The sequence below is a fragment of the Ascaphus truei genome, chromosome 9 (genome assembly GCF_040206685.1).
Source record: "Ascaphus truei isolate aAscTru1 chromosome 9, aAscTru1.hap1, whole genome shotgun sequence".
NCBI lineage: Eukaryota > Metazoa > Chordata > Amphibia > Anura > Ascaphidae > Ascaphus > Ascaphus truei.
This window is the reverse complement of record NC_134491.1, coordinates 24799332-24825553: the sequence shown is the minus strand read 5'-3', so window position 1 is coordinate 24825553 and position 26222 is coordinate 24799332. Positions and strand designations below refer to the sequence as shown.

Below are 26222 nucleotides of genomic sequence, written 5' to 3'. Positions count from 1 at the left end.
TTACATGGTTGATCTCTCCTACACCAAATATTCAATCATCCTTAAAGCAGCGATCTGGTCCATTTTCTATTTTAATTTTTCTCATAATTCGAAGTTGGGATTCTCAGGAGCTGAACCATGCTATTTCTAGATTCAGGAATCCTTGTCTTGTCCCCAAGATACCTGCAGTTACTTTTTATTTGCCAGTTTACTTCTTGGATTTTCAAGAATGGCACGCACAGTCATTAAATTGGAAGCTTCAAAATTATCCCCCACCCCCCGATGACATTGTGGCCTCCTATTGGTACGCAGGACCCAGGCCGATTTGGCATCCATATGGATTTTCTTAATCAGAACTGAAACACCAGCAATTAAAACGGTATGTTTATTGATGAGAGAAGAGGAGAAGGTGGGAGGAAAACAATGTGGTTTAGCTTTTTAAACACACAACACCGGTTCGAGTTGTTTAAAAAACAAACAAAAAACAAAAAAAAAAACAACAACCACAATATGGAAAAAAACTGTTTTGAAAACCCACCAAAACACTGGGTCAAGTGAACTTCTCTATCAGTACAGCAATCAGTGAAAGAGATTGGCATTGAAAGGATCTCAGTCTGTCTATAATCCCCCCAGAAGATAAAAAGTAGCGAAAATGTCCGTTCCATGGAACCCATAAACCTTTGCATTTCCCCCAATCCCATATTCGTTTGCCATTATAGCTAAAAATGTTTAGCCATAAATATTCTTGTTTTCAGATTCCAAGCAAATTGGTGCCTAAAAATAAGGCGCTCTACGGAGCCTATTCACTAAACTTCGATAAATTCAGTGCATTACTGAGTGGGTTTGCGTGTTCTTACCGCACTACAGTATAAGACATTTGTGTAAAAATGGTATTCACTAAGAAAAAGTGCAAATTTATTGTGCGCTAAATAAATGCAAAATCGCACTATTTTGTGTTGGCTTGATGAGTGACATGTCGCTCCAGCAGTCTGTAAGAGTTGCACAGAGAGAGCTGCCTCTCCCTCACAGCTCTTACAGGTGACCACACAGTTTTCATTTACATTCTAAAAACCCAGTGTTGAAGCAGGGGGTCTCCGGTGCTGAACCACACTAATTTCAGCCGCAGGGACACAGTGCTTCCCAAGTTACAGTCCCCGGTATGGGGTGCAGGTATCTCTTTGTATCTTTGTATTGGGGGCATAATTATGTGAACTTCGCGTCCATCCATTCCACGTTTAATGCAAGGTGACATCTTGTTTACATTTGCAGCTACTGCATGACTTTGGGCACTATTGTCTTCAAGCACTTCTAAATCCTACTCCATCAAGGATTTCCCTAATTTATCCACATTTAATTTGTAAGTAGCCTTTTTATTCTTGCTTCCCAAATGCATAACCTTACTTTTATCTGTATTAAATCTCATCTGCCATTTACTTGCCCAACAATCCATTCTCTCCAAGTCTTTCTGGAGAGAAATTACTTCCTGCTCTAATTCATTCTACCCTACACAATTTAGTGCCATCAGCAAAGATGGAGACTTTGCTCTCTATTCCAACCTCAAGGTCATTATTAAACAAGTTAAAAAGCAGGGGTTCCAGAAGCGATCCCTGAGGTACTCCACTCACGACTTTAGCCCAACCTGAAAAAATTCAATTTATAACAACCCTCTGTTGTCTGTCCTTCAACTAGTTTTCAATCCAGGTGCATAGATTTTTACTGAGTCCAATTTGCTTTATTTTGTACACCAACCTCTTGTGTGGAACTGTATCAAAAGCCTTTGCAAAATCGAAGTAGACCACATCAACTGCATTGCCCTGGTCTAAATTACTACTTACCTCCTCAATGAAACAAATAAGGTTAATTTGACATGATCTATCCATATCCATGCCGACTATTACTAATAATTTGGTTTTCCATTAGGTATTCCTGAATATTATCCTGTATTAAACCTTCAAGTATCTTCCCCATATTGAAGTCAGGCTTACAGGTCTGTAATTCCCTGGTTGTTACCTAGCTCCCTGTCATGGGAGACCTTAATACCGGGATCATATCATTGAGCAAAACCAAATTATAAAACAAATTGTCATTTATTCCATTGAAACAGACATACACACAGTGGATTACAAAATACAAGAGAACGACACACTTACTGGGGGTCTGGGGATATATTAATATATTTTATATAGATCTATAAAAAGTCTAATACCTAATCAAGGAAGATAAATAAGCTTGAATTTCATTAAAATGTTTCTTAATATGATTTTATTGGGTAAGAGCTTCAAATAAAGGCATACTGGCCATTGTTGCACTGTGCGTGCGTAGCATTAATGGGTTACCATAGTAATTGTAGGGCTATTTAAAGCCTTCAATTGAGCTTCCTTACCTCACCGGCCCCTGACAAAGTTCCGTAGAGGAAAGAAACACGTAGGGCATAGTGACGCTGTGACGTCACATCATGTGGTGCATACGGATCTAGCTTGCTGCTGTGTGAAACACTTCCTTGCCATCATTTTCAGGGTGTTAAATTGTACCTAAGTATACTTATGATATTTATTTTATGAGGACATTCTGTTGCCAATTATGGTGATAACCAGGATATTCTTGGTGAGACATAGTAAAATTACTCAGTGATGTTGGAGCTGCGCTGTCCAGAAAGCAGCTTTTATATGGTGGCTTAGATATTTCTATGTTTTCATTCATATGGACACTTTGTTGCAAACCATGGTATAACTTGAATAGTATCTATCAGTTATAGTAAAATTAGGCAGTGATGTTAGAGCTGCGCTGTCTAGTGAACAGCTTTTATATGGTAGTTTAGATATCTCAATGTTATCCCATATCACATTACTGCTGGACATTTTTGTATTACTCGCTACATCACCAATGTAGGTAATTGATAGGTACAAGCTTTGGATGGAGGACAAATATATAGGCAGAGTGATGCAGCTGATATTACACAAATTTGTTTTACCAAATTTTGAACTATGATAAATAATAAAGATATCATGAGATTAATGTCAACATTTATATGGCATAAGTGAATCTATATTGTATAGATTTGATGGGATTATTACTATGTCTTATTAAAGGTTGTATGGAATTTTCCATCTTTTCACTATAATATGGGTTTATATACTTTACAGCAAGCTACGATAGAGCCAGCAGCACCACGTGCTATTTTTAATATTGATATTTTATTTCACAAATCCCTTTTTAACTTCATATTATCACATAAGCATATAAATATAAAAAATTAATTAGCCTGGAGTGCACATGGTAATGCACTTTCTGTAGAGGACTTACTGTTACAATTCCAGCCAATCCTCTAATTTGTACATATTCAATATGTAGTAAATAGCTTGCACTCTGAGCAATATGGCTTTGATATATTCTAATTGTTAATTATCTGTGAGCGGTGTACTTTTGTTGTTTAATATCTATATATATGTTCACGTACATCAAGGTAGACCTTATCAGCAGGTGCTACATGCCCAATTTTATATTGTGTCCTTGTATTTCAGGTGCTAACTTTGTGTTATGGTTAGTATTAAATATAGCCATTAGCACATGACAGATAAGGGAGTTTTAGCATTCTGGTATTCACATGTGATATTCAGATCTTCAAGTTGAATGAACAAATGGCATTCGCAAGTTTAATGTGCAATATCTCCGGAAGTATAAATAATTAAATTAGATTTTTTTAAAACCTTTAATGCAGTGGTTTCCAACATTTTTTTGGTTAAGGAGCCCTATGGGAAATTCCGAGGAATGGCAAACCCCTCTAATAACGTGTCTGAGATCCAATGCATTGTAAATTCTTCTGAATTTGGTATAATTTTAAAATGACCTGAACATTACATGGAACCCTGCATGCCTTGGGAACACAAGTATGAACCCTTGGGAGTACAGTAGGAACCCTGGTTGAAAAACACTGTTTTTAATCTTTCCACAGTAACCAGATGCTTTGGATACATTTGACAATATTTTCAAAAACAAAAAAAAATTAGAAAAAAATACTGAAACACTGAAAGTTAATCCATATACTGTCTCTGCTTTATGTGACCTAGAAATGTAATTAATCTTTAATATGTATGTTAGTTACCTAAACACCTAAGATGAAGTGTTCTCATATATTTCAGCAGAGTACACTGTTTCCGCATAATATTATGTTTTGGTCAAAAATCCCCAAATCTCACTCCTTTGGTTCCTTCAAATGCAACATTTTAAACAAAAATTGGAATTTGTACACACAAAAATTGGACCAGCTAAATCGAACTGTAGTTAAATTGTTTACAAAAGGTTGTTTTTTGACCAGCTATGTGGGATTGCATCACTAAAACAGAAGTGAATGTTTAGGTGTGCAAATTAACACTTTCATTGACAAAGTTGCAGAAAATGTATTGTTGCATAATACGTTCATGGCCTCCTGGCACCAGAGGGGTTAGAAAAAAGTGTCACTCCATACACCCAGGTACCATAACACTTTGGCCACTGTATTACACTGTATTTGTTAACTTGGTTCAACATACCATTGGATGTACAGAATAGAAAGCTGCTCTCTTCCAGAGGCCTTTATTGCATCCAAACACTGCGCTGAGTTAAGGCCCAGCATACCATCTGTATGTGCAGTCTGGATGGTGCTTTGCTGTTGAGAGAAATAAATATGTATTCAGAGTCCATTACAAGCAGGTGTTGAAGAACAAAATGAGTCGTCATATGGTGCTAGATTTCAGGGTAACAGATGCCATTTTCAAAAAGTATATGTTCAAATGAAGTTGTGTCAGAGGCACTATTTAAAAGTGAGCCCCTCTTTCTTTTTTTACCTGAACCCCTCAGATATGTACCTAGCACCCATCCTGTCTTCACACCCTATACTATTGTTACACTAGATCATTATTTTAACTTGCATACCATTGATGATGTACTTTGCATTCTACAGTGTGAAATAAAATACATTTGTTACATAAGCATATGCAAGAGAGAAATCAACAAATATAGACTTAACTGGGAGGTTCCTGATCACAAGAGCTTGCAATCCATACAATCTAAGCAGTCTATTAGGAGACAATGTGATTATTGCTTCTTACCTATCCATTAGAATATGCTGTGCAATATGTATATTCTGCCTACTATTCCTATATATGATCCCTAATGACTATACTTGAAGTTTCAAAATGCTAGTGCTCAATTACTCTACATTTATGAAAGGTCAGTGAAGGTCGTTCATTAACCCCTTCACAAACAAAATGGCCTGTAAAGCACCTGCAGCACATTGCTATGCAAATCAGTCATCTCTCTTTCCAGTGTTCTGGTTGCCTCTTAATACCACCTGTAGCAAATACCTGTCTTCTATCCTTAGATCAAGATAAACTGGGCACATTCCTTAGTGTGAGTGAAGAAGATATTTTAGCAGCAATACCTAAGGAGTTATTCATTACACTGTGATACTGCTGATCAATTGCTACCGCATAGAACCCTCTATCCAGTCAATGGGAGTGTCTATGTTGTAGTGCCCAATCAGTATCTAATCAATAACCCCTTATTCTTGCAACTGGTGTCAGCATTTAGATGAGCAGAGGGACAATGGTGGGTCAACTTTTCAGTCAAACTGTAAAATGAGAATGCTAGAAATAGGGTGAAATATTAATTAAGACTTAGAAAATGAGTAGAGAAACAGAGTGCAAGATAAAGTGGAAGACGGGTTTCCACATAACTGAGAATGTCTACCTGGCCTGGATTTTGCAATTTGGATTATATTTTGTCAAAGTCAGAACTGGGCAATCCAACACAGTACAGCCAAAAATATGAGATACTGTAACTTTCAGTGTAACTGTATTCTTTAGGAAGGTTGAATTACTTTTAAGGTAAAACTTACTTATTTGTGCACTGTGAAAAAATGTATGTGTTTTTGTTTTCTCTGGATCCTCTAATATTTACGCTTATCACATAATTATTGTCCTTCATTTTTGGCTAGTGATGGCTTTATAATTCCTTTAGAAATAAAAAGCAAAAGAAGAAAACAATTTACTTACAGACTGAGATATTATCAAGAAAGATTTAGAATAAAGCATTAAGGACCATATTTACTATTTACAAGATATAAGACACCACCAGGCAGCCAATTAGCACAGCATGGTAAATATGGCCCTTGGTTATCATAGAAACATTTACATCTTTGAAACATATTTTAAAATACCTATACCACCTAAATTGTTTGAAAGGTGCCAATCACCTACATTCAACCTACTAAACCATTGATCCTAGATGGGACTTGCCCTCTAAGCTTACCTTTTTAATATGTGGGCTGGCTCCATGGACCATTTCAACCAGTTTGAGTGTTTACAGCAATCATCTCATCCAATTTCAATACCTGCATTGGACATATTTGATTGACCAGGAATCAGGCCATATTGGATGGTGAGGAGCAGTTGTGCTATAGCCTACTTGAGACACTCGGGATGATTTGTTGCACATACAACTCAGATGATTGGAACAACAAGTGTACTACTCATATATTACTATGTCACATTATACAATTTCTGTTTATCATCCGATTTTCTGCATGCATGAACTGAGGCAATCGGAAATGGCAAATATGCTACTTATATTCTACTGTGGCACACTATACACTTGCTGGGAAGAGCCTCTGTGAGTTTATTTGTGGCCTTCATTTTTAGTGGGTAATTACATGGATTACACTCCAGTAAAATGGTGGTTCTGCCACATATAGATTCTATGAGTGATACAAGTAATTTTAGCAACTCAAAGACTACAGTATGCTCCATAGGCTTATCTTTGCATATGCAATTTAATGAACTTTATGATATGGTGTATTGACTATTGGACCAGGCAATTACTGCTATGTGTTTGCCTATCCAGCATTTTCTGCTTATCCAATGATGATGTTGTTGCTTCCGATTTTATGTTGCTGTTGTGGTTACATAATCATCAGAGAGTCCACTCTTTCCTTTCTCTCTAAAGATTTTTTTTTAAACTTGGAGCAAATACAATGTAGAATTGTGCTGTTGTTTCTCTGATAAAATCTCACTTATCAATGAAGCATTAACACATAGTTAAGCATTGCTTGTCCTTATGGCAGCAGAAGGGTTAAGAAATTCACCTTGTTTTTAGCTTCTAAAATTACAATAAAGGGAGAAAAAAAATGATAAATGTAAGTGTTTGTCTGTAACTGCTAGAGAACATTATACTTCTTCCCACTTAGTTAAGATTACAATTTAACTAAACCAAAGGATGCTGAAAGACAAAGTCATTTCCCTATATTCATTATGGTGAGATGCTATTAAAGTCAATGTGTTAACTACTGTATGCATTAAAAAACTGAACAGTGGTGAATTTTACTACTGTAGTTTAACAACTAGTTTATACAAATCAATAACTACATGCACTGTATATTACCGAATAGTAAAATCTAGGATGTATGGGCAAATATATGTAGTGTTCTGCCATTAGACACCTTTAAAGGACCACACAAGGTTTTCAAGCGATACAAAGTGTCTTATGGAATAGGACAGTTTAGTAATGGGGGCCATCATTCTTATACAAGAAAAATCAGACTTCTAAGAACACGTGAGTTTTACTGATGGCGACAAACATTTGTGTTCCAGAATTCTTTCAAATCGGAACCCAGATTAAATCATTTGATAACATTCTCATGTTTGTGTTGGAGCTGCTAACTGCCAGCATGCTTACAATGTCTCATTTTTATGCCAATTTTCAATCTCTTAAAACCAATTAGAATTTCGATGAGGGTTGCTAGCATTTACTTATGCATCAATCAGAAAGCTTATAAAACGCTAATGCCAAAGGCCCCCTGCATCTTTTTAGAATAGGACTGTGACGGTGAGGGGTAACCAGGCTCTCAATAAAGGTTTAAGCCCATTTGTTTACCTCTGATCCATGTATTGGGGTACAAGAGTATCAGCTCTTGAGCCCAACCGTTGTACATGCATACTGTGTAAATGTGCGACATTAAAGAATTTTTATGTTTTTGCCTTTCCAGGGATGCCAGCAAGCAGGGATTGCTACGGTATGAGTTACAAGGGGGGGGGGAGGGGCTGGGAGGGGGGTTTGCAGAGGAATTGTTGTCAGAATGTGCCTAGGTAGTTGGGCAGTTGTCGGTTCCCCTAAAAATGTACCAGAGAATCATGCTTGGTTCACATATACATGTAGGCACATTGTCCCGGCAATATCTCCCCTTGCACGACTCACCGCTAGGGTTCCATGCTTCAGCACAGCCAGAAAGGTAAATGGGCACAGGGATGCAAATGGTCCCTGTAACTATGAGGGGTCCCTAGGTTAAGGGGGTTACCTAGTTAATGCTCAGGGAGCTCAGAACCTGTATTGGGGTTCATGGGCACTCCAACCAAATATAAGGCTGTGAGTGGACTGTTATAGACCAGTCCAAGCCTATTAGAGGTGTGTGGGGAATAAAGGCTAGTAGAAAATAAAGTGCTGCTTTCTATTCTATTCCCTGGACTTTCAGAAGCGATGTTCCGACAGACTGCCAGGGCTACTAAATTGGTACCAGTCAGTCTGCTGAGACATCAGAGATGAAAGCCACCAGAGGGTGCCTGAGGTGGGAAGACCATTTGGGTAGCAGGAGAGGGCTCAAGTACCCACGTCCTGGGATTAATGGAAGTCGTCTGGACTACCATTTGCCCCACCAGACTTGGAGGAGCCTGACCCAGCGGGTGGCATCTGAATAGCAAGGGACTAAGGTGGCAAACTTGCGCATGTCCCTTGGCAGATTCAGATTCCCCGCATTGCTCTGATTGGCTGTTGAGAAAGTTCCCACACTCTGATTGGCTGTAGTATTTTGTAAATGAACTTCAAAATAAACCCCTAAGCCAATGAACGTGGAAATTCCAGGCGCCAGAACTGCGGACGGGCTTTTTGAAAGTGCTCTTGCGCGAATAACAAGGCAGCGGCTTCAGAAAAGTCTGCCCGGAAAATATTCCCACTTTTTGCGGCCAAGATTTACAAACGAAAAATCAACGGTGGAAAAGTTTCTAAATCCTGACTTTTGGCGGCCAAGTTCTGAGAAGAGAATGTAGCGGTCGCGGCTGGGATTGCAAGCCATTGTTAGTTTCAGGAGTTTGGTACTAACACCCGGTCAAGAAAGAGCTCAAGTTCTCAAAGAGAAGGGAGCGGTGGCCTCTGGAACTTCATGCCGATTTGAGTTTTTTCGGGCTAAGTCCCGGTCAAAGAAAAAGTCTTGTTTAGAGTGCCATACAGCTAGGAAAGTCCAGTTTTTTTTTACCCCAGTTCCCAAGTAAGTGTATCTTTTCTTATGTAGTTTGGGTATCATTGTGTGTATGCCTTTTCATGCAAATAAATGTACAATTTATTTCACTTTACCTGTTTTACTCAATGAATGATCATGGTAAAAAGGTGTAAATGCCTGGTCTCCCGTGACAAGGACCATTAAAAAAATGCAATGGTACAGTGCCCAATGGGAGCATTAAAATGATACCCTCAAATAATGTATCAATTAATAGAAACATGTGTTTTTATACCATTTTACTGTGCAAAGTTGTGTCAAATGTAGAAAACTTTTTCTTACACCATGTTTATATTGTTATACATTTTAAACTTGGCAGGTTTTCTGACACAGATTCAAGGTAGAAAAAGTGATGCACAGAGGTTCCCAATCTGATACATTTCCTTACAATTTATGCATTATTACTCCTCCCTCACTTCTACTTTTGACACCCCAAATGAAAAGCTGATGCACATTTGGCAAACAATGGAGCAAAGTGCTTTATACATTGATGTAAAGAGACGCATGTTCATTGCAGCAGTTTGAAGGGAAGGACTGGGAGATTCACCTACAGCATTTGCTGTTTGCATACCGAGAGGTACCGCAAGAATCTACCGGGTTCTCTCCCTTTGAGTTGCTATATGGTTGCAGGGTACGGGGACTTCTTGACCTATTCCGTGAGGAATGGGAAGGGGAGACTACTAATACTGATGTTTCTGTGCTTCAGTATGTAGTAGATCTCAGAGACCGGCTAGAAATGCTTATGGGGTTGGCACAGGCTAGTCTCAGGGAGGCTCAGACCAAACAGAAAGCTTGGTATGACCAGAATGTCCATAGCCGGTCATTCATCCCAGGACAGCAAGTACTTGTTCTAAAGCCTACTCGGCAGAACAAATTAATGGCTGCCTGGTCTGGATCGTACACGGTTCTCAGAAAGATGAATGAGTACAACTATGTTGTACAGTTAGATGGAGAGACAGGAAGAAATAGGTTGACATTATGTGTATGTCTTTTCGTGAAATAAATTACAATTTATTTTACCTCCTTGCTTTGCTCAATCATATAATCCCGGTATAAAAAGGTGTTGATAAACCTGGTCTCCCATGACAATTACCCTGTGGATTGCTCCAGCCATTGCCATTTCCCACCCGCCCGTGGACCCATCTTTCCATGGATTTTATTGTGGAGCTGGCTCCCTCCAGGGATATGACTACCATACTGGTAGTGGTCGACCGATTCACACGACAGGCCCATTTTGTTCCCCTCAGGAAGATACCCACGGACTCTGAACTATCGGAGATCTTTATTAAGGAGATATTCCGCCTCCATGGAGTCCCGACGGATATAGTCTCAGATCGCGGATCCCAATTTATCTCCAGATTTTGGAAAGCCTTCTACCAAAGAATGGGTATCCCTACATTTCTCTTCTTTCTACCATCCCCAGTCCAAAGGTCTCATGGAAAGGGCCAACAAGTCCTTGGAACAATTCCTCTGCTGTTTTATTTCTGACAAAAGGACGACTGGGTTCATCTGCTTATGTGGGCCGAGTTTTCCCGCAATTCCATGAAGCACGATTCAACACTGGAACCACCGTTTTTCTGTGCCTACGGGTACCATCCCGTTGCCCTTCCTCCTTCCAGTCTCCACGCCGGAGTTCCTGCAGTGGATGACAAAATCCAAGAACTTCAGTTACTCTGTAAGAAAATCCAGGTCAATCTGACCAAAGCCGCTCTCCAGCAAAAAACCCAGGCGGACAAACGTCGAGGACCACCACCTCCGTTTCAAGTGGGAGATCAGGTCTGGCTGGCTAATAAAAAATATTCGCTTGAAACAGCCGTCCTCCAAACTCGGATCCAAGTTCATTGGACCTTATAAAATCTTGAAAGAAGTCAACCCGGTGGTGCTCAAACTGGAACTTCCGGATAATTTAAGAATACCCCCAATGTTCCAAGTCTCCCTCCTCAAGCCGTTTGTTTATTTCTGACAACAAGACGACTGGGTTCTGAGAGGTCCTCTAACCCTCCCTCCTCCTAGACCGTTCTTGGTGGATGGCCAGGAAGAAATTGAAGTAAGCCAAATATTGGATTCCCGTAGATTCCATGGCGGGCTACAGTACTTGGTCTATTGGAAGGGTTATGGACCCGAGGAAAATTCATGGATCAAATCCAGGGGTCTCCATGCCTCAAAACTGGTCCGGGCGATTCATCGGAAATTCCCTGCCAAACACGCTTAGATCGCCCGGAGGTCTCTCCTCAAGAGGGATACTGTAAGAATTCTGCTTGATCCGTGTCGGGTTTTCACTATGGTCCAGGTTTTCTGTCTCTCCTGCCCTTTCTGCTCACTGTGGCCATTTTGGGTACTGGCACTCTGCTTTATGAGGCTGAAGTTACTATAGGAAGTCGCAGAGCAAAATTCTACCGTTTGCAGCTCCTGTTGGTCTTTGCAGTTACGCTTTAGCCTGTTTTGATTCCCTGTTGCTGACCCCGACCTTGCTGCCTTCCGCCTGACCTCTGCCTGTCTCCTGGATGTTGCAACTCTGCCACCAGCCCTGACCCCTGCTTCCATACCGACTACGGATATTCTTACAGGACTCTGTCCCTGGGCTGTGGTCGGTTTATTTGCATCCCTACCTCAGCCCTGCGTGTCCGCTTCCTGATTTGAGATGAGCACCGTCACACCTAGAGAGAGTATGAAAAGAGAAGAGGTCCCAGGACAGACCCCTGGGTTATACCCACAGAGAGATCGACAGTTTGTTAGTAAATCAGACATTGAAAGTACAATGGGACAAGTAAGAGGAAATCCAGAAAATAACTCTGCTATGAATACCAAGAGTATGGATAATGTGAAGGGAGATAGGGTGATAGTTAGAGAGACAGGTAGGTTAAAGCGTGCTGTGTTGAGTAAAGGAATAACTGTTGCATGCTTGTAGGAGGTCGAAAGGTACCAGAGCTTAGGAAGGAGTTCAAAATATGTGTGAATGTAAGTCTTAGAGTGGGAACAAGAGGTTTGAGGAGTTGGGAGGAAATGGGGTCAGGAGGGCAAGTGATAGAGGGAGAGGAGGAGATCAGCAGTGACACTTCCTCCTGTGTGACATAGGAAACAGAGTTAAGGAAGGCAGGAGGAGAGATAGGAAGAGGAGGTGCAGAATATAAGGTGGATACAGAGAAATCCACATTTGTCTTGAAATAGTCAGCAAAGACGTAAGGTGAAATGGAGGATGAAAAACAGATCGTGGTCTCAGAAGAGAGTCAAAGACAGAGAAGAGGTGACGTGGATTAGACTTCTGAGTGTTGATTAATGAAGAAAATAAGGTTTGTTTAGCCTGGGAGAGGGCAGAGTTCAGAGTTCAAACAGGATAGGATACATTTGTAGAGAAAGAAGACTGCGACAGCATGTTCAGAGGAGCGAGAGCAGGAATGGAACATGCGTGTATGGCAGTTTAGCTAGGGTCTGGGATTAGAAGGGTGAGACCAGGAGAGACAAATATGGGCATGTAAATTAAGAGAGGTGAATAGGACAGAGTTGTAGTTCATGACCAAGTTCTCAGAGTCTGTAGCAGAGCAGAGAGAAATGAGAGAGCAAAGTGGAGTCAAGAGCTTGTAGATTAATGGAACGCAGGTACTTTATCTGCAGAAATTAGATGGTGAATAAGAGGAGAACTGAGAGAGTAAAGGAGATGATGGTCAGAGAAAAAGAAAAGGGGCAAAGGGGGAAATTGAGAAATTAGAGAGATCATTTTTTTGTGTGAAAACAAGGTCCAGGTTGTGGCCAAGCTTGTGGGTGCTAGCTGCAGTTCATTGGTGAAGGCCAAAAGAAGAGGTTAAAGAGAGAAAACAGAAGCCAAAAGGAGAGAGGGGTCATTAATATGGCAGTTGAAGTACCCATGGGGAAGAGAAGGGGAATGAGTCAGAGGAGAGAAAGAAGGAAAGTTATAATTCAAAGTCAGAGAGAAAGAGAAGGATGATGAGTAGAGTTAGGTGGACAATAGATGACCACCAGCTGGAGAGGGAGAAGAGAAAAAAGCTGGAAAATGTGAGCCTCAAAGGAAGTAAAAGAAAGAGGGAGGTATAGGAAGGGTTAGTTAATGGCAGATTGAGGATAGGAGGAGCCCTGCCACCATGGTGCATAATGTGGGAGAAAGAATGGGCAGCTTCCAGAACAGAGTTAGACTGAGTGAGCAAAGTCTTGGTTATAGCAAAAAAGAGCAGAGTGTGAGAGAGAGCGAAGTCATGTACAAACAGGGACTTGTTGGAAAGGTAGTGTGCATTCCAAATGCCACAAGAGAAAGGGAGAGGAAAGGATGGTTGACAGGGGATGGGTATGAGGCTAGAGGGGTTCAAACCACAACGAGGAAACATTGGATGTGGCAGTTGAGGAAGAGAGCATGAGAAATAAGACAGCGACCAGGATTGGGAGAAATATTCAAATAGGCAAGGAGAAGCATGGAAATAAAGAGGATGTGTGCGGAGAATTTGTAGGTGTGGTTTAGCACAAGGTGTATTGCTAATTGCTGTCTAAGGGCGCAGATAGGAAAGGAGTTCATGTGAACTGAAAAGTGGAAAAGGAAGGAGAGATGGAGATATATGAATGGTTAGAGGAATAATGAGGATAGTAGGAGAAAAAGTGTAGCTTGGAAAGAAGTGAGATTAGAACAAATATAAATAGTAAAGGAATATGCTGGAGTGTGGCTTTCCAGCCACTCACCTTACTTTCTTTCCCCCACTGCTCGACATGCGGAGAGGAGGAGGGAGTACAGCAGCAGCAGCAGCAGACAAAATAGACCACCCAAGAGGGCCCAGACTGCTTATTTGTCCTCAGACAGCCCACAGCAGACCACTAATAGCCCTCAGGCTCCCCTGCCACCCTCCTACCCTGCTCCAGTAGTGGGATGGAAAGAGACGGCATGGTGGCTGTCAAGCATGGGAATTGAGCAGTTCCACATGGGGCTCATTTGTCTGCTCCCCCAACGCCGCAGGTGCAGATTTTCGCACCACAGAAAGGGTTCTTTGTTTAAGAATATGGCCTCATTGGCCAGTGGTAAGACCTGCCCCCTCATGTCGGACTGGCAACGCAACAGAGATATGATGTCACCCTGATGTGGCTTGTTCCGATTGGCCCCCTCTCCTACTGACAAGCTTCCGATTGGTGCAGTTTCAGCCCATAGACTGTAACGGGGCTAGAATCCCTTCAAGGGGCTATAAGGGATCTGTTCAATTCCTAAGAGGGCGCCACCATGAAGTAACCTTATCCTCACTGAAGCAATCGGGACCATCTCACTTCCTGGTAATTCCTGTCCTCAGTTTCTGACAGGAAGTGACTTCCTCCGTACTGAAGCATGCGTGGTCATCTTACTTTCTGGCAATCCCTGCCCTCACTAACTGACAGGAAGTAAGCTACTCTCTGGTTCTCATTGCCAGCTGCTACCTCTGGCCTTTAAGTAGCAGGCAGTTGCTCTTGGACTTTGCTCATGCAACGTACTCCATGCCTTGTTCCTGAGCCTTCCCCTTGCCTGTGCCTGCACCTTCCCTAGATCTGGACCTGTCTACCCCTGCATCCCAGGCCTAAGAACCCAGGCCAAGGTTGGTGTACTACTCCCTACCTCTGCCCTGTGGGTCTGTATCCTGTTCTACATTCAACAGCTTTACACATTGCACGAGCCATGCAAAGGACCCACAGAGGTAGGGAACACCGACAACCCCTCCCCACCCCCCACCTTGGATCGTCCAGAGGCCCCTCCTCTGCCAGTGCCCACTTTCTAGTGCCTTGCACCCTGGATATTCCTCATCCTGGATCCCTCCCTTTCTGTGACCTGGCTATTGCATGCTTTGTCCTGCCTGGACTTCCACATGGACCCCTGCTTGTCTTCTTCTTGCTACCCGGATATTGGGACATTTCTCCCTCCATTAGAGAGGCATAGAAAACCGTTACGGGTAGTGTAGGACCTGCTAAAGAGGGTTTACCGTGACATGGTTGCAGGCTTATAATCCTTCGGCCAAAACATTTAACTAAAGAACCCTTACTTATGTATATAGTTCTGTTTCACCCTCACTGAGGATTCGGTGGTCTTTGCGGTTACTGGCACTCTGCCTTTAAGGAGGATAAATGTCCTCTGGATAGCTCCAGACGATGGAGCTCTGTTCTGTTCCTGTGAGTTTCCACATTGTTCTGTTCATAGCTCCTGTTCCGTTCATAGTTCCTGTTCTGTGTACCTTGCCTTGACCGCAGCCTGTACTCTCTTCTGACCTCTCCATGGAAATATGCCCAGAACCCAGCCTTGCACGCCACCTTGGTAAGAACTTACTCTTGGTTGTTTTCCCCGAAGCCTACAGTGGATTGTCCGGAGTTCGATCCTGAAGGGGGAGATACTATAAGGGATCTGTTTGATACCTAAGATGGCCACCGATATGAAGTAACATTATCCTCACTGAAGCAAACGGGTCCATGTCGCTTCCTGGCAATTCCTGCCCTCAGCTCCTGACAGGAAGTGATGTCATACTTACTGAAGCAAGCATCGCCATCTTACTTCCTGGCAATCCCTGCCCTCACTCCCTGACAGGAAGTTAGCCTCTCTCTGGCTCTCATTGCCAGCAGCTGCCTCTGGCCATTAAGTAGCAGGCAGGTGCTCTTGGATTTTACTCATGCAAAGTACTCCGTACTCCGAGTCCTGTTTCTCAGTCCTGTTCCTGAGCCTTTCCCTTTCCTGTGCCTGCAACTTCCCCAGACCGGACCTGTCTACCCCTGCATCCCAGGCCTCAGATCCCAGGCCAAGGTCGGTGTACTACTCCCTACCTCTGCCCTGCGGGTCCATATCCTGTTCTGCAGTCAGCAGCTTTACTGGGGCACGCACTGCCCCAAGAATCAGATTCACTTGGGGAAGCCACTTATCTGACTATTATCTCATGTCGGAAGATGTTGGCCTCTGCAGCACCCCCACACCCATGGACTGTAACTGAACATTGCAATTTATAAGAATGCTTCCACTACCTTCCCCTTTTATTTGCTGTTGGTTATCTGTATGTAATCTTTTTGTAAACTTCTATACAAAAACTTCTATATTAAACCCTTTGTTTAATTGCTCTATTGTCCTGACTGAGTAATGGCCCCCATGGGTTTTAGTAACTTGGTATATGCTGTATGGTGTGTTACTTAGTTTATTTATTTGATAGGTAGGAAGAATGTACAGAGACAGCAAGAGGGCATTCTGGTAAGTGCGTCTGCAGGGGGGCAAGCTTTATGTATCATGTATAGTATTAGCCACGATGCTACTCATATGCTTGTTTAAGCAAGTGTGTCTTAAGGTGGGTCTTAAATGGGGATAGTGAGGGTGCTAGTCGGGTATTAAGGGGAAGGGCATTCCAGCGGTGTGGGGCAGTCAGTGAGAAAGGTTTAAGGTGGGAGAGGGCTTTAGATACAAAGGTGGTAGAGAAAAGACATCATTGAGCAGAACGCAAAAGTCGGGATAGTGTATAGTGAAAAATTAGGGCTGAGATGTAAGGAGGTGCAGAAGAGTGTAAAGCTTTAAAAGTGAGGAGGAAAATTGAGTGCAAGATGCCGGATTTGATAGGAAGCCAGGAGATGGATTTCAGCAGGGGAGACGCTGAGACAAATTTAGGAAAGTGTAGAGTGATTCTGGCAGCAGCATTTAGGATAGATTGTAGGGGAGACAGGTGAGAGGCAGGAAGGCCGGACAGCAGGAGGTTACAGTAATCGAGACGGGAGAGAATGAGGGCTTGAGTCAGAGTTTTAGCAGTCGAGCAACAGAGGAAAGGGCGTATATGTGTAATATTATGGAGGAAAAAGCGACAGGTTTTAGATACGTTTTGAATGTGAGAGGAGTTGAGTGTGACCCCTAGGCAGCGTGCTTGGGCTACTGGGTGAATGATAGTACTTCGAACAGTAATGTGTAAGGAGGTAGTAGGGCCACGTTTGGGAGGAAGTATGAGGAGCTCTGTTTTTGCCATATTAAGTTTGTCGGCGGAGGGCCATCCAGGATGATATCGTAGAGAGACATTCAGAAACTTTGGTATGTACAGAACGTGTAAGGTCAGGGGTTGAAAAGTAAATTTGTGTGTCGTCAGCATAGAGGTGATATTTAAACCCAAGACATGTGATTAGGTCACCCAGACAAAGTGTGTACAGAGAAAAGAGAAGAGGTCCCAGGACAGAGCCCTGGGGTACCCCCACAGAGAGATCGATAGAGGAGGAGGAGGTGTTAGCAGAAGAGACACTGAAAGTACGATGGGAAAGGTAAGAGGAGATCCAGGATAGAGCTTTGTTACGAATACCAAGAGTATGGAGAATGTGAAGGAGAAGAGGGTAGTCCACGTTATCAAATGCTGCAGAGAGGTTGAGTAATATGAGCAGAGTCTAATGACCTCTGTCTTTGGCAGCATGGAGGTCATTAGTTATTTTAGTGAGGGCTATTTCAGTGGAGTGAGTAGTGCAGAAACCAGAGAATAGGTGTTGAGAAAATGGAGCAAGCGAGAGAATACAAGACGTTCAAGGAGTTTAGAGGCAAAAGGCAGGAGGGAGACAGGTCGATAGTTAGAAAGACAGGTATGGTTTAGCTTGTTGTTTTTGAGTAATGGTATAACTGTTGCATGTTTGAAGGAGGAGGGAAAGGTACCAGAGTAGAGAGGAGTTAAAAATGTGTGTGAGTGTAGGGATTATAGCAGGAGTAAGAGGTTTTAGGAGATGGGAGGGAATGGTGTCAAGAGGGCAAGTAGTAGAGGGAGAAGAGGAGATCAGCAGTGACACATCCTCCTCTGAGACAGCGGAAAAAGAGTCAAGAAAGGCAGGAGGAGAGTTAAGAAGCGGTGTACGATGGGAAGAGGAAACCTAGAGGATGTTCTGACATATGGATTCCACCTTTCCTTAAAATAGTCAGCAAAGTCCTGAGGTGTGATGGAGGAAGAAGAAGAGGCAGCTGAGGGTGGTTTGAGTAGAGAGTCAAAGACAGAGAAGAGTTTGCGTGTGTTAGACTTGTGCATGTTGATTAGTGAAGAAAAGTAGGATTGTTTAGCCTAAGAGAGGGCAGAGTTGAATCAAGATAGCATACATTTGTAGTGAAGGAATTCTGTGAGAGTGTGAAATTTCCTCCAGAGGCATTCAGAGGAATGAGTGGAGGAATGCAGCATTTGCGTGTGGGAATTTAGCAAGGGTCTGGGGTTAGAAAGGCAGAGAGAAAGCGGGGCATGTAGATCAAGAGAGGAGGCAAAGGCAGAGATGTAGTTCCTGACCAGGCTGTCAGGGTCTGGAGCATAGCTGAGAGAGGAGAGGGAGGAGCGTAAAGAGGAATCAAAGGCTGGTAGATTAATAGAGCACAGGTTTCTGCAGAAACGAGGGGTAGATGGAGAAGGGGAGAAGCTAGAGAGAGAAAATGAGATGAGGTGATGGTCAGAGAGAGGAAAGTGGGTAATGGAGAAATCGGAGAGAGAGAAGTTTTTAGTGAAAACCAGGTCTAGCTAGTGGCCATCCTTGTGGGAGCTGGCTGCAGTCCACTGTTGAAGGCCAAAAGAAGAGGTTAGAGAGAAAACGGGAAGCCCAAGGGAGAGAGGAGTCATCAATGTGGCAGTTGAAGTCCCCAAGGAGAACAGGGGAGTCTGAGGAGAGAAAGAAAGAGAGCCAGGATTCAAAGTGAGAGAGAAAGGCAGAAGGGGGATGAGTAGAGGTAAGTGGGCGATAGATGACCGCAATATGGACAGGGAGAGAAGATCTTGACAGTGTGAGCCTCAAAGGAGGGAAAAGCAAGAGAGGGAGAAATAGGAAGGGTACGATAATGGCAGAGTGTCACAGGAGACCAGGTATTTACACCTTTTACCGCGATCATTCACTGAGCAAAACAAGATAGTAAAACAAATTGTCATTTATTCCATAGAAACAGACGTACACACAGTGGATTACAAAATACAGAAGAAAACACACTTAATGGGGGTCTGGACAACAAAACTGGACTTTCCTAGGTGAAAAGGCAAATAAAATAAAGTCTTTAGGTTGAACGGGACTTGTCCCGAAATGTCCTGGAACTTAAATCGGCATGAAGTTCCTGATGCCATCGGTGTATCTGCTCCAGAGCTGCCAAAATCCCTTGACCGGGAGATAGTACCAATCGCCCTGGTACTCTTTTCGGCTTGCAATTTCAGCCGTGACCGCAACGTTCTATTCTCAGAACTTGGCCCCGAAAAGTGGGAAAATTTCTCGCCTTGAAATTCCGACAGGAGTCTGTGACAGTCTGTGACAGGGGTAACCAGGCTCACTAATAAAGGTCAAACACACTTGCTTGCCCCTGATCCATGTTTTGGGGTCCTAGAGTGTCAGTTCTTGGGCCTGACTGTTGTATATGTACTGCAATGCATTGTATGCAAAATATGTGACAATAAAGAATTTATGTGTCTTTTGCCTTTCCAGGAGTGCTAACCAGTGGAGATTCTCAGGCTATGAGTTTCAGGGTGGACTTTGCGGTAAAAGTGTTGTCGGATTGTGTCTAGCTAGTCGGGGTCCAGAGTTGCTGGCCACCCCAAAAATGTATACGGGAGCCGAGTCAGATTCCTGGGTACATGTAGACACAGATCTCCGGACAAAGTCCTCCCTGGAAAGCAGTTACGCGGCTCACCGCCAGGATGCCCTGCTTCAGCACAAACCAGAAAGATAAAAGGGGGTATAGGTATACGCGTATTCTGGGTATAGTCAGGGATCCCTGGTTTATGAGAAGTCCTCCACAGTATATGCTCGAATACCCGGATCCGGTATAGGGGTTCGGAGTGTCCCCAACCATCCATAAGGTTGCAAGAGTGAAATTATTTCTAAGTACAGCTTCGGTACAATAGAAGCAACTCTGAAACTTAACCTAAGCGTTATTTGAAGCAACTGTTTAGTAAACTTCTTATAGGAAGGTCTAGGAGCTCTGAAAAAGAACATGCACGTCTTTTTAGTAGATCCTAGGGGACAGGAGACAGAAGAATTTTGTGAGATATTTATTAACATGGTGTATAAAGATATATATGTTTTATGCACTGTATATGAGCTGGGGAATTTCCAAGTCCCTGGTTCAGAGACCAGGTGGCAACCAGGCTTAGTGCTACTGAGTCTGCTCGGGTCCCGGACTTGAAAGTCTCAGAGATGCCAAGTTGTTAGGGCGGGCGGAATACCGAAGTTATACTTGAGTACCCACGTCCTGTAATGAATAAGGGCTATCTGGCGACCATTTGCCCACCCCAGACTCTGAGGAGCCTGGCCCAGCGGGTGGCTTCAGTATGCTAAGTGGCAGAGGTGCCAAGTTGGTGCATGCCCCTTTGCAGAATTGAAATCCATGCCTGCCCAGCTTCAGGGTACCAGTAAATCGCTGATAGGCTGGTAGAAATATTCCCACGCTCTGATTGGTTGAGGTATTCTGTGAATGGGACTGAAATCCTATAAGAAACCTAGCAGCCAATCAGTTTAGGAGATTCTAAGCGCCAAGAGAGCAGCAGCAAATTTGAAATGACCAAAAGTCACACTTTTGGGGGACAAGTTCTCAGAATACTTCGTAGCGGTCGTGGCTGGAACTGCAGGCTGAAAAGAGTACCAAGACGTTTGGTACTCGCTCCCGGTGAAGGGATTTCAGCACCTCCAGAGCGGAAAGAGCGGTGGCGTCAGGAATTGCATGCCGAGTTCGGTTCCAGGTCTTTTCTTGCTTAGTCCCGGTCATCTAATAGACTTTGTAAAGATTTTTTTTTCTGTGCTATTGCAACTAGGAAGGGTTAGATTTGTAGCCCAGACCCCCAGTAAGTGTGTTTCCTCTTGTTTATTGTAATTCATTGTGTGTACGTCTGTTTCAATGGAATAAATGACAATTTGTTTTACTTCTTGGTTTTGCTCAGTGATATAATCCCGGTATAAAGGTGTAAATTCCTGGTCTCCCATGACACCGGCTCACTGCTACTTCTCTCTGAGCATCTTTTGGTGATTTTGAATTTGCCGCTGCTGTCTTGGCGCTTAGAATCTCGCGAACGGATTGGCTGAGGTTTTTTTTTAATAGAATTTCAGAGTTCATTCATGAAATACTACAGCCAATCCGAGTGTGGGAAAAATCCTACCAAATTATAAGAGCGCTGCCAGTCTATCTAAGCCGGGCAAGCTTTGATTCGGAATCTGAAGATGAGATGCGCCAACCTGGCACCTCTGCCACTTGTTAATCAGAAGCTACCCGTGGAGTTAGGCTCCTCAAAGTCTGGGGATGGGCAAATGGTGGTCCTATGACTTCCATTCATCCCAGCACATGAGTAATTGAGGCTAACTCCGGTACCCAAACGGGTTTCACACCTAGGCAAACTCTGAGGCTTTCAGAGGAGTAGAGAGCGTTGATGGCGCACTGCCAGGGGGTCCTGAGAGAGTCAATCAGGAGAAAGAAACAGCCAGGCCACTCCAAAGATGAAAAAATGGTGTTAGGTTTATTGCATGCTGATAAACACACAGGGAACGGACAGATAAACGCACCTACGCGTTTCGTACTAAGTGTACTCTCTCAGGACCCCCTGGCAGTGCGCCATCAACGCTCTCTACTCCTCTGGATCTTCACAAGATGGACTGCACGCCGCCGACGACACGAGTGCCCCCTTGGTAGTACAGGTAAAGAGCCATAGTGCTTTTCATTGATTCCTGTTTACCATGGTCATTGACCACTTATTTCTATAACACTGGTCTGGGTTTGTGATACTGTAATCTAGTGAGGGTCTGGCTGACTCCACGTCTGTCCCACCAGTTGTCAATCAACTCTATTGGGGGCACTCCAACGTTGTTAAGGTTAACCCATTGTGGACCTATATTATATTGGATGTCCAAAAAGGACTGGTCTCAATTTAGAGCATCACATCCATCCTGTTTCTATCTGAGTCTTTCAGGTCTGGGACCCGAGCAGATTTGATGGCACCAAGCTTGGTAGCCACATGGTCTCTCGGAACCGTGGACCTGGAAGTCCACCGCTCATATACCGTGCACAAGCATATGTACTTTTATACACTTTAATAAAATGTACTTTCACATATTTTTTCAGCCCTTTGGTTATGGGGAATAGAATGAAAAAGCGTTCAGGTTAATTTTCACCAGCCTTATCCCTACACACACTGAAAACTGGACTTAGACTTTTAAAAACCCTCGCAACCTTATCTATGGTTGGAGTACCCCCAGAAACCCTATACCAGGCTCTGGGTGATCAGGGCATTAACTGGGCATCCCCTTTATACTAGGGACCCAGTTACTGTTTCAGGGATACCACGCATCCCTATGCCCCTTTTACCTTTTTTGGTCTGTGCTGAAGCAGGGAATCCTAGCGGTGAGTCGCGCAAATGTTTTCAAAGGGAGATTTTGCCAGAGCAATGTGTCTCAATGTATCCGAGAATCCGACTGGATTCCCGGGTACATTTTTGGGATATCCAGCAACACTGGAACCCCGCTACCTAGACACATTCTGACAAGACTTTCTCCGTAAACCCCCTATTTAAACTCATAGCCTAGCAATATCTGCTTGCTGGCACACCTGGAAAGGAAAAACACAGAAAATTATTTATTGTCGTACAATTACATACATTTCAGATACAATAAACAGATTCAAGAGCTGACACTCAAAAGCCCCAAATATGGATCAGAGGTAACCAGCAGGGCAGAATATCTTTTTGATGGCCTGGCTACCCCCTCACTGTCACACAGAGAGAAGAACCCCACGCCTCCACCCCTGCCATCCGGACACAGAGTGTGGGAGAAAGAAAGGCCACCATAAGAGAAGCAGCTTCCAGAGCAGAGTCGAACTGTGTGAGCCAGGTCTTAGTTATAGCAAATAGGAGCAGAGCATGAGAGAGAAAGAAGTTATGCACAGAGAGGAACTTGTTAGAGAGGGAGCGAGCATTCCAAAGGGCACAGGAGAAAGGGAGAGAGGTGGGAGGGTGGCAGGGGATGGGTATGAGGTTGGAGGGGTTGACACTAGAAGGCGTAGAAGTTGTATTTGGCCGGTGAGGAGGAGAGCATGTAGAAATAAGGCAGGGACCAGGATTGAGAGAGATATCCCCAGAAACAAGGAGAAGTATGGATAGAAAGAGAATGTGTGAGGAGGATTTGTAGGGGTGTGTCAGAGGTGGCGCAACCAATACTAACTGCAGACGGACCTGATACAGAGAATACTACAAGGGCGTGTAAGTTGGTCACCTTCATAGCACCCATTAAAAATCAATCTGTAAGTACATATATTCGCTTGGTGAAAGCGGATATGACAAAATATATATTGACGTTTTACAAAAGGGGCACACAGCAGATGCTAATGCCAATTATCGACTATGGAGACATAGTATACGGCTCGGTACCTAAAACCCACCTTAGCAAACTTGACACCCTCTACAATTCAATATGCAGTTTTGTTCTTCAATGCAACTACAGCACACATCACTGCGAAATGCTCAAAGAATTAGATTGGTCATCACTTGAGTCTAGGCGCAAAGTTCACCTGTCCTGCCTTGCCTTCAAATACTTTCTGGGTAAGCTACCCATCTATATGAACAAGCTCCTCAGCCCTACCACATACAGCACTTATCATCTGAGATCTGACTCCAAAAGGCTGTTCATGGTCCCAAGGTTCAACAAAGTATCCGGCCGCTCCTCGGTCTCTTACCATGCACCCCAAAACTGGAACAATCTACCCGAGACTCTCACAGCCACCACCAGTTCTTTCAAAACTAAGGCTGTGTTACATTTTAATCTGGTCTGTAACTGTTACATACGCCAATAATATATACAGCTTGACCCTGTTATAACGCGGTCGTTGGAGTCCACAGAATGAGACCACGTTATAACTGGGATCGCGTTATAATTTCACCGGCATCTAGATCTCTCTACTCTCTGCAGCTGTCAGCTCTCTCCTCACTTCATAGGACTCCACGTGCTCTCCTCTCTGCAGCTGTCAGCTCTCGTGCGCAGCGCAATTTTGGGTGATATTTGTCAGGAACCCCCCATGCTAGCTTATAGGAGGGGGAGAAATCTTTCAGATAAACTAATTAAATCTGATGAGAAAAAATATTACCAAAATACACACTTTGTGAGTCATGGCAAGCCTAGCAATTTTAGATGCTGTAGTTGCTCGATATGCAATAGTCTCTGTATTGGGGATGTTTTTTGTCATCCTTGTACTGGTGGGAATGTAAAAATAAAACAAGGGATCACATGTAGCATATTTTATTAAGTGCCCATGTGGATTACTATATGTCGGCAAAACGACAAAAATGCTTAAACAACGCTTTATAGAGCATAAAAGCGTTATTAAGAAGGGTACAGAACCCACAGTACAATATTGTGTTCAACACAAACATCCTATATCAGCGTTGAGGGTAATGGGAATAGAAATTGTACCACCACTAAGGGGGGCCCTAGATAGAGACACAGCCCTATTAAGAATGGAAGCATATTGGATATATTTTTTGAGGACGTCAAATGGAGGTGGACTCAACGAACAGCTAAACTTAAAATGTTTTCTAGACAGGGGTTGACCAAGTTGTTGCAGTTGCGGATTTGCGCATATCCACCGCCGTCATCATCGGTATTTGATTGCTATGAAGTTCCAATATGGATTAGGGACGACTAGTAGAGATGATTAGTTTAATTTCAGTGACACTTCTATTTGTTTGTCTATATGTTGTTTGTTAGTTTAGTATGTTTTGTATTATGAGTTCTATTTATTGTACTATGTTCACTTGTTTTTCTTTTTAATAAAATGTTTATACATTTTTATGTGATTAATGTTGCCATTTATGCTCTTATGGGTTATCTACCTTCACTTAGGAGTATCTATAGTGGTACATGGTGTGCATAACTTTGGTCTCTTAGCTGCATTTCTTTTCACTGGGGTTTGTTGTCATGTTTGGTGTGTTGCGTCTCTGTTGCCATGTGTGATGCTGTGCATCATGTTGCCTAGGTAATGGAGGGGGTGCGATGTCGGGACTGCCGGTATGTGTGGATGCTTTGACGCATCGTTGCACGCATGCGCCGGGTACACAGTGGCGTGCACCGTGTGATGCGCACGCCTCCATCGCGTCATGGTGGGACCTGATTTTGCTCCGTTATTCAGCTGCAGCACATCCTGGAGGGTAAGTTATGGGGTATAAATATATGCTGTTACCTATACCTGTCAGACCTCAACTTGATAAAGAGTGTGTTTCATTCGAAACGTTGGTTTCTAAGCTGAATTACATTTCTCATTAGCTAAGTCCGTGTGCCTGAAAAACTTCCTAGGATAGAAATAAGGTAGGGACCAGGATTGGGAGAGATATCCCCAGAAGCAAGGAGGAGAAGCATGGATAGAAAGAGAATGTGTGAGGAGGATTTGTGCGGGTGTGTTTTAGTGCAGGGGGTATAGCTGTGTAGTGACTGTGTAGAGGACTCGGGTAAGAAAGTAGTTCATGTGAACTGAGAAGTGGTGAAGAAAGGAGAGATGGAGATATATGAATAGAGTTGAAGACATGAGGCTGGTAGAAAGAAGTGTGAACAAAGATCAAGCGCAAATACTGTTAAAAAGATATATAGGAGAAAACAGCAAGAGGTATAAATACTATCCTGCAAAGGGTGCAGCTCTGTGTGGCCACAGTCTCACTTGATAAAGACCACTATAGGTCGAAACACCGCTTTAAAAATTGGCTAATAAATAGTTTTACTAATCCGCAGTGCCCTGTATGCTTTTCTACGTACATTATATAATAATGACATGCATTTCAATAAACTTGTAAACTTCAATAACTTATTTTTTTTTTTAGAAGAATGAAGCTTCCTTATGCCAAATGGACTGAAAATGTAAATATTAATTTCATGCACAACTAGCCCCCAGTACTCTGTAGCCCAGAGTAATAACCACAGAAAAGCCTTTCACTCTGCGAACAAAGGCACTTAAAAAGGTTAGAGGCATCAGGCGTTGGCAGCGAGTTTTAGCTTTAACTTAAAGTGTCTCTGCGCC

The 26222-nt window shown here is 43.1% G+C and overlaps 1 protein-coding gene across 1 annotated transcript in view; it reads right to left on the bottom strand.

Moving 5' to 3' along the window:
* The window catches only part of NGF (nerve growth factor), a 99165-nt gene that overhangs the window by 3585 nt on the left and 69358 nt on the right, over positions 1-26222 (bottom strand). The window contains 1 exon segment of the mRNA XM_075615386.1: positions 4509-4624. Within this exon segment, the coding sequence (XP_075471501.1) occupies positions 4509-4624 (116 nt within the window).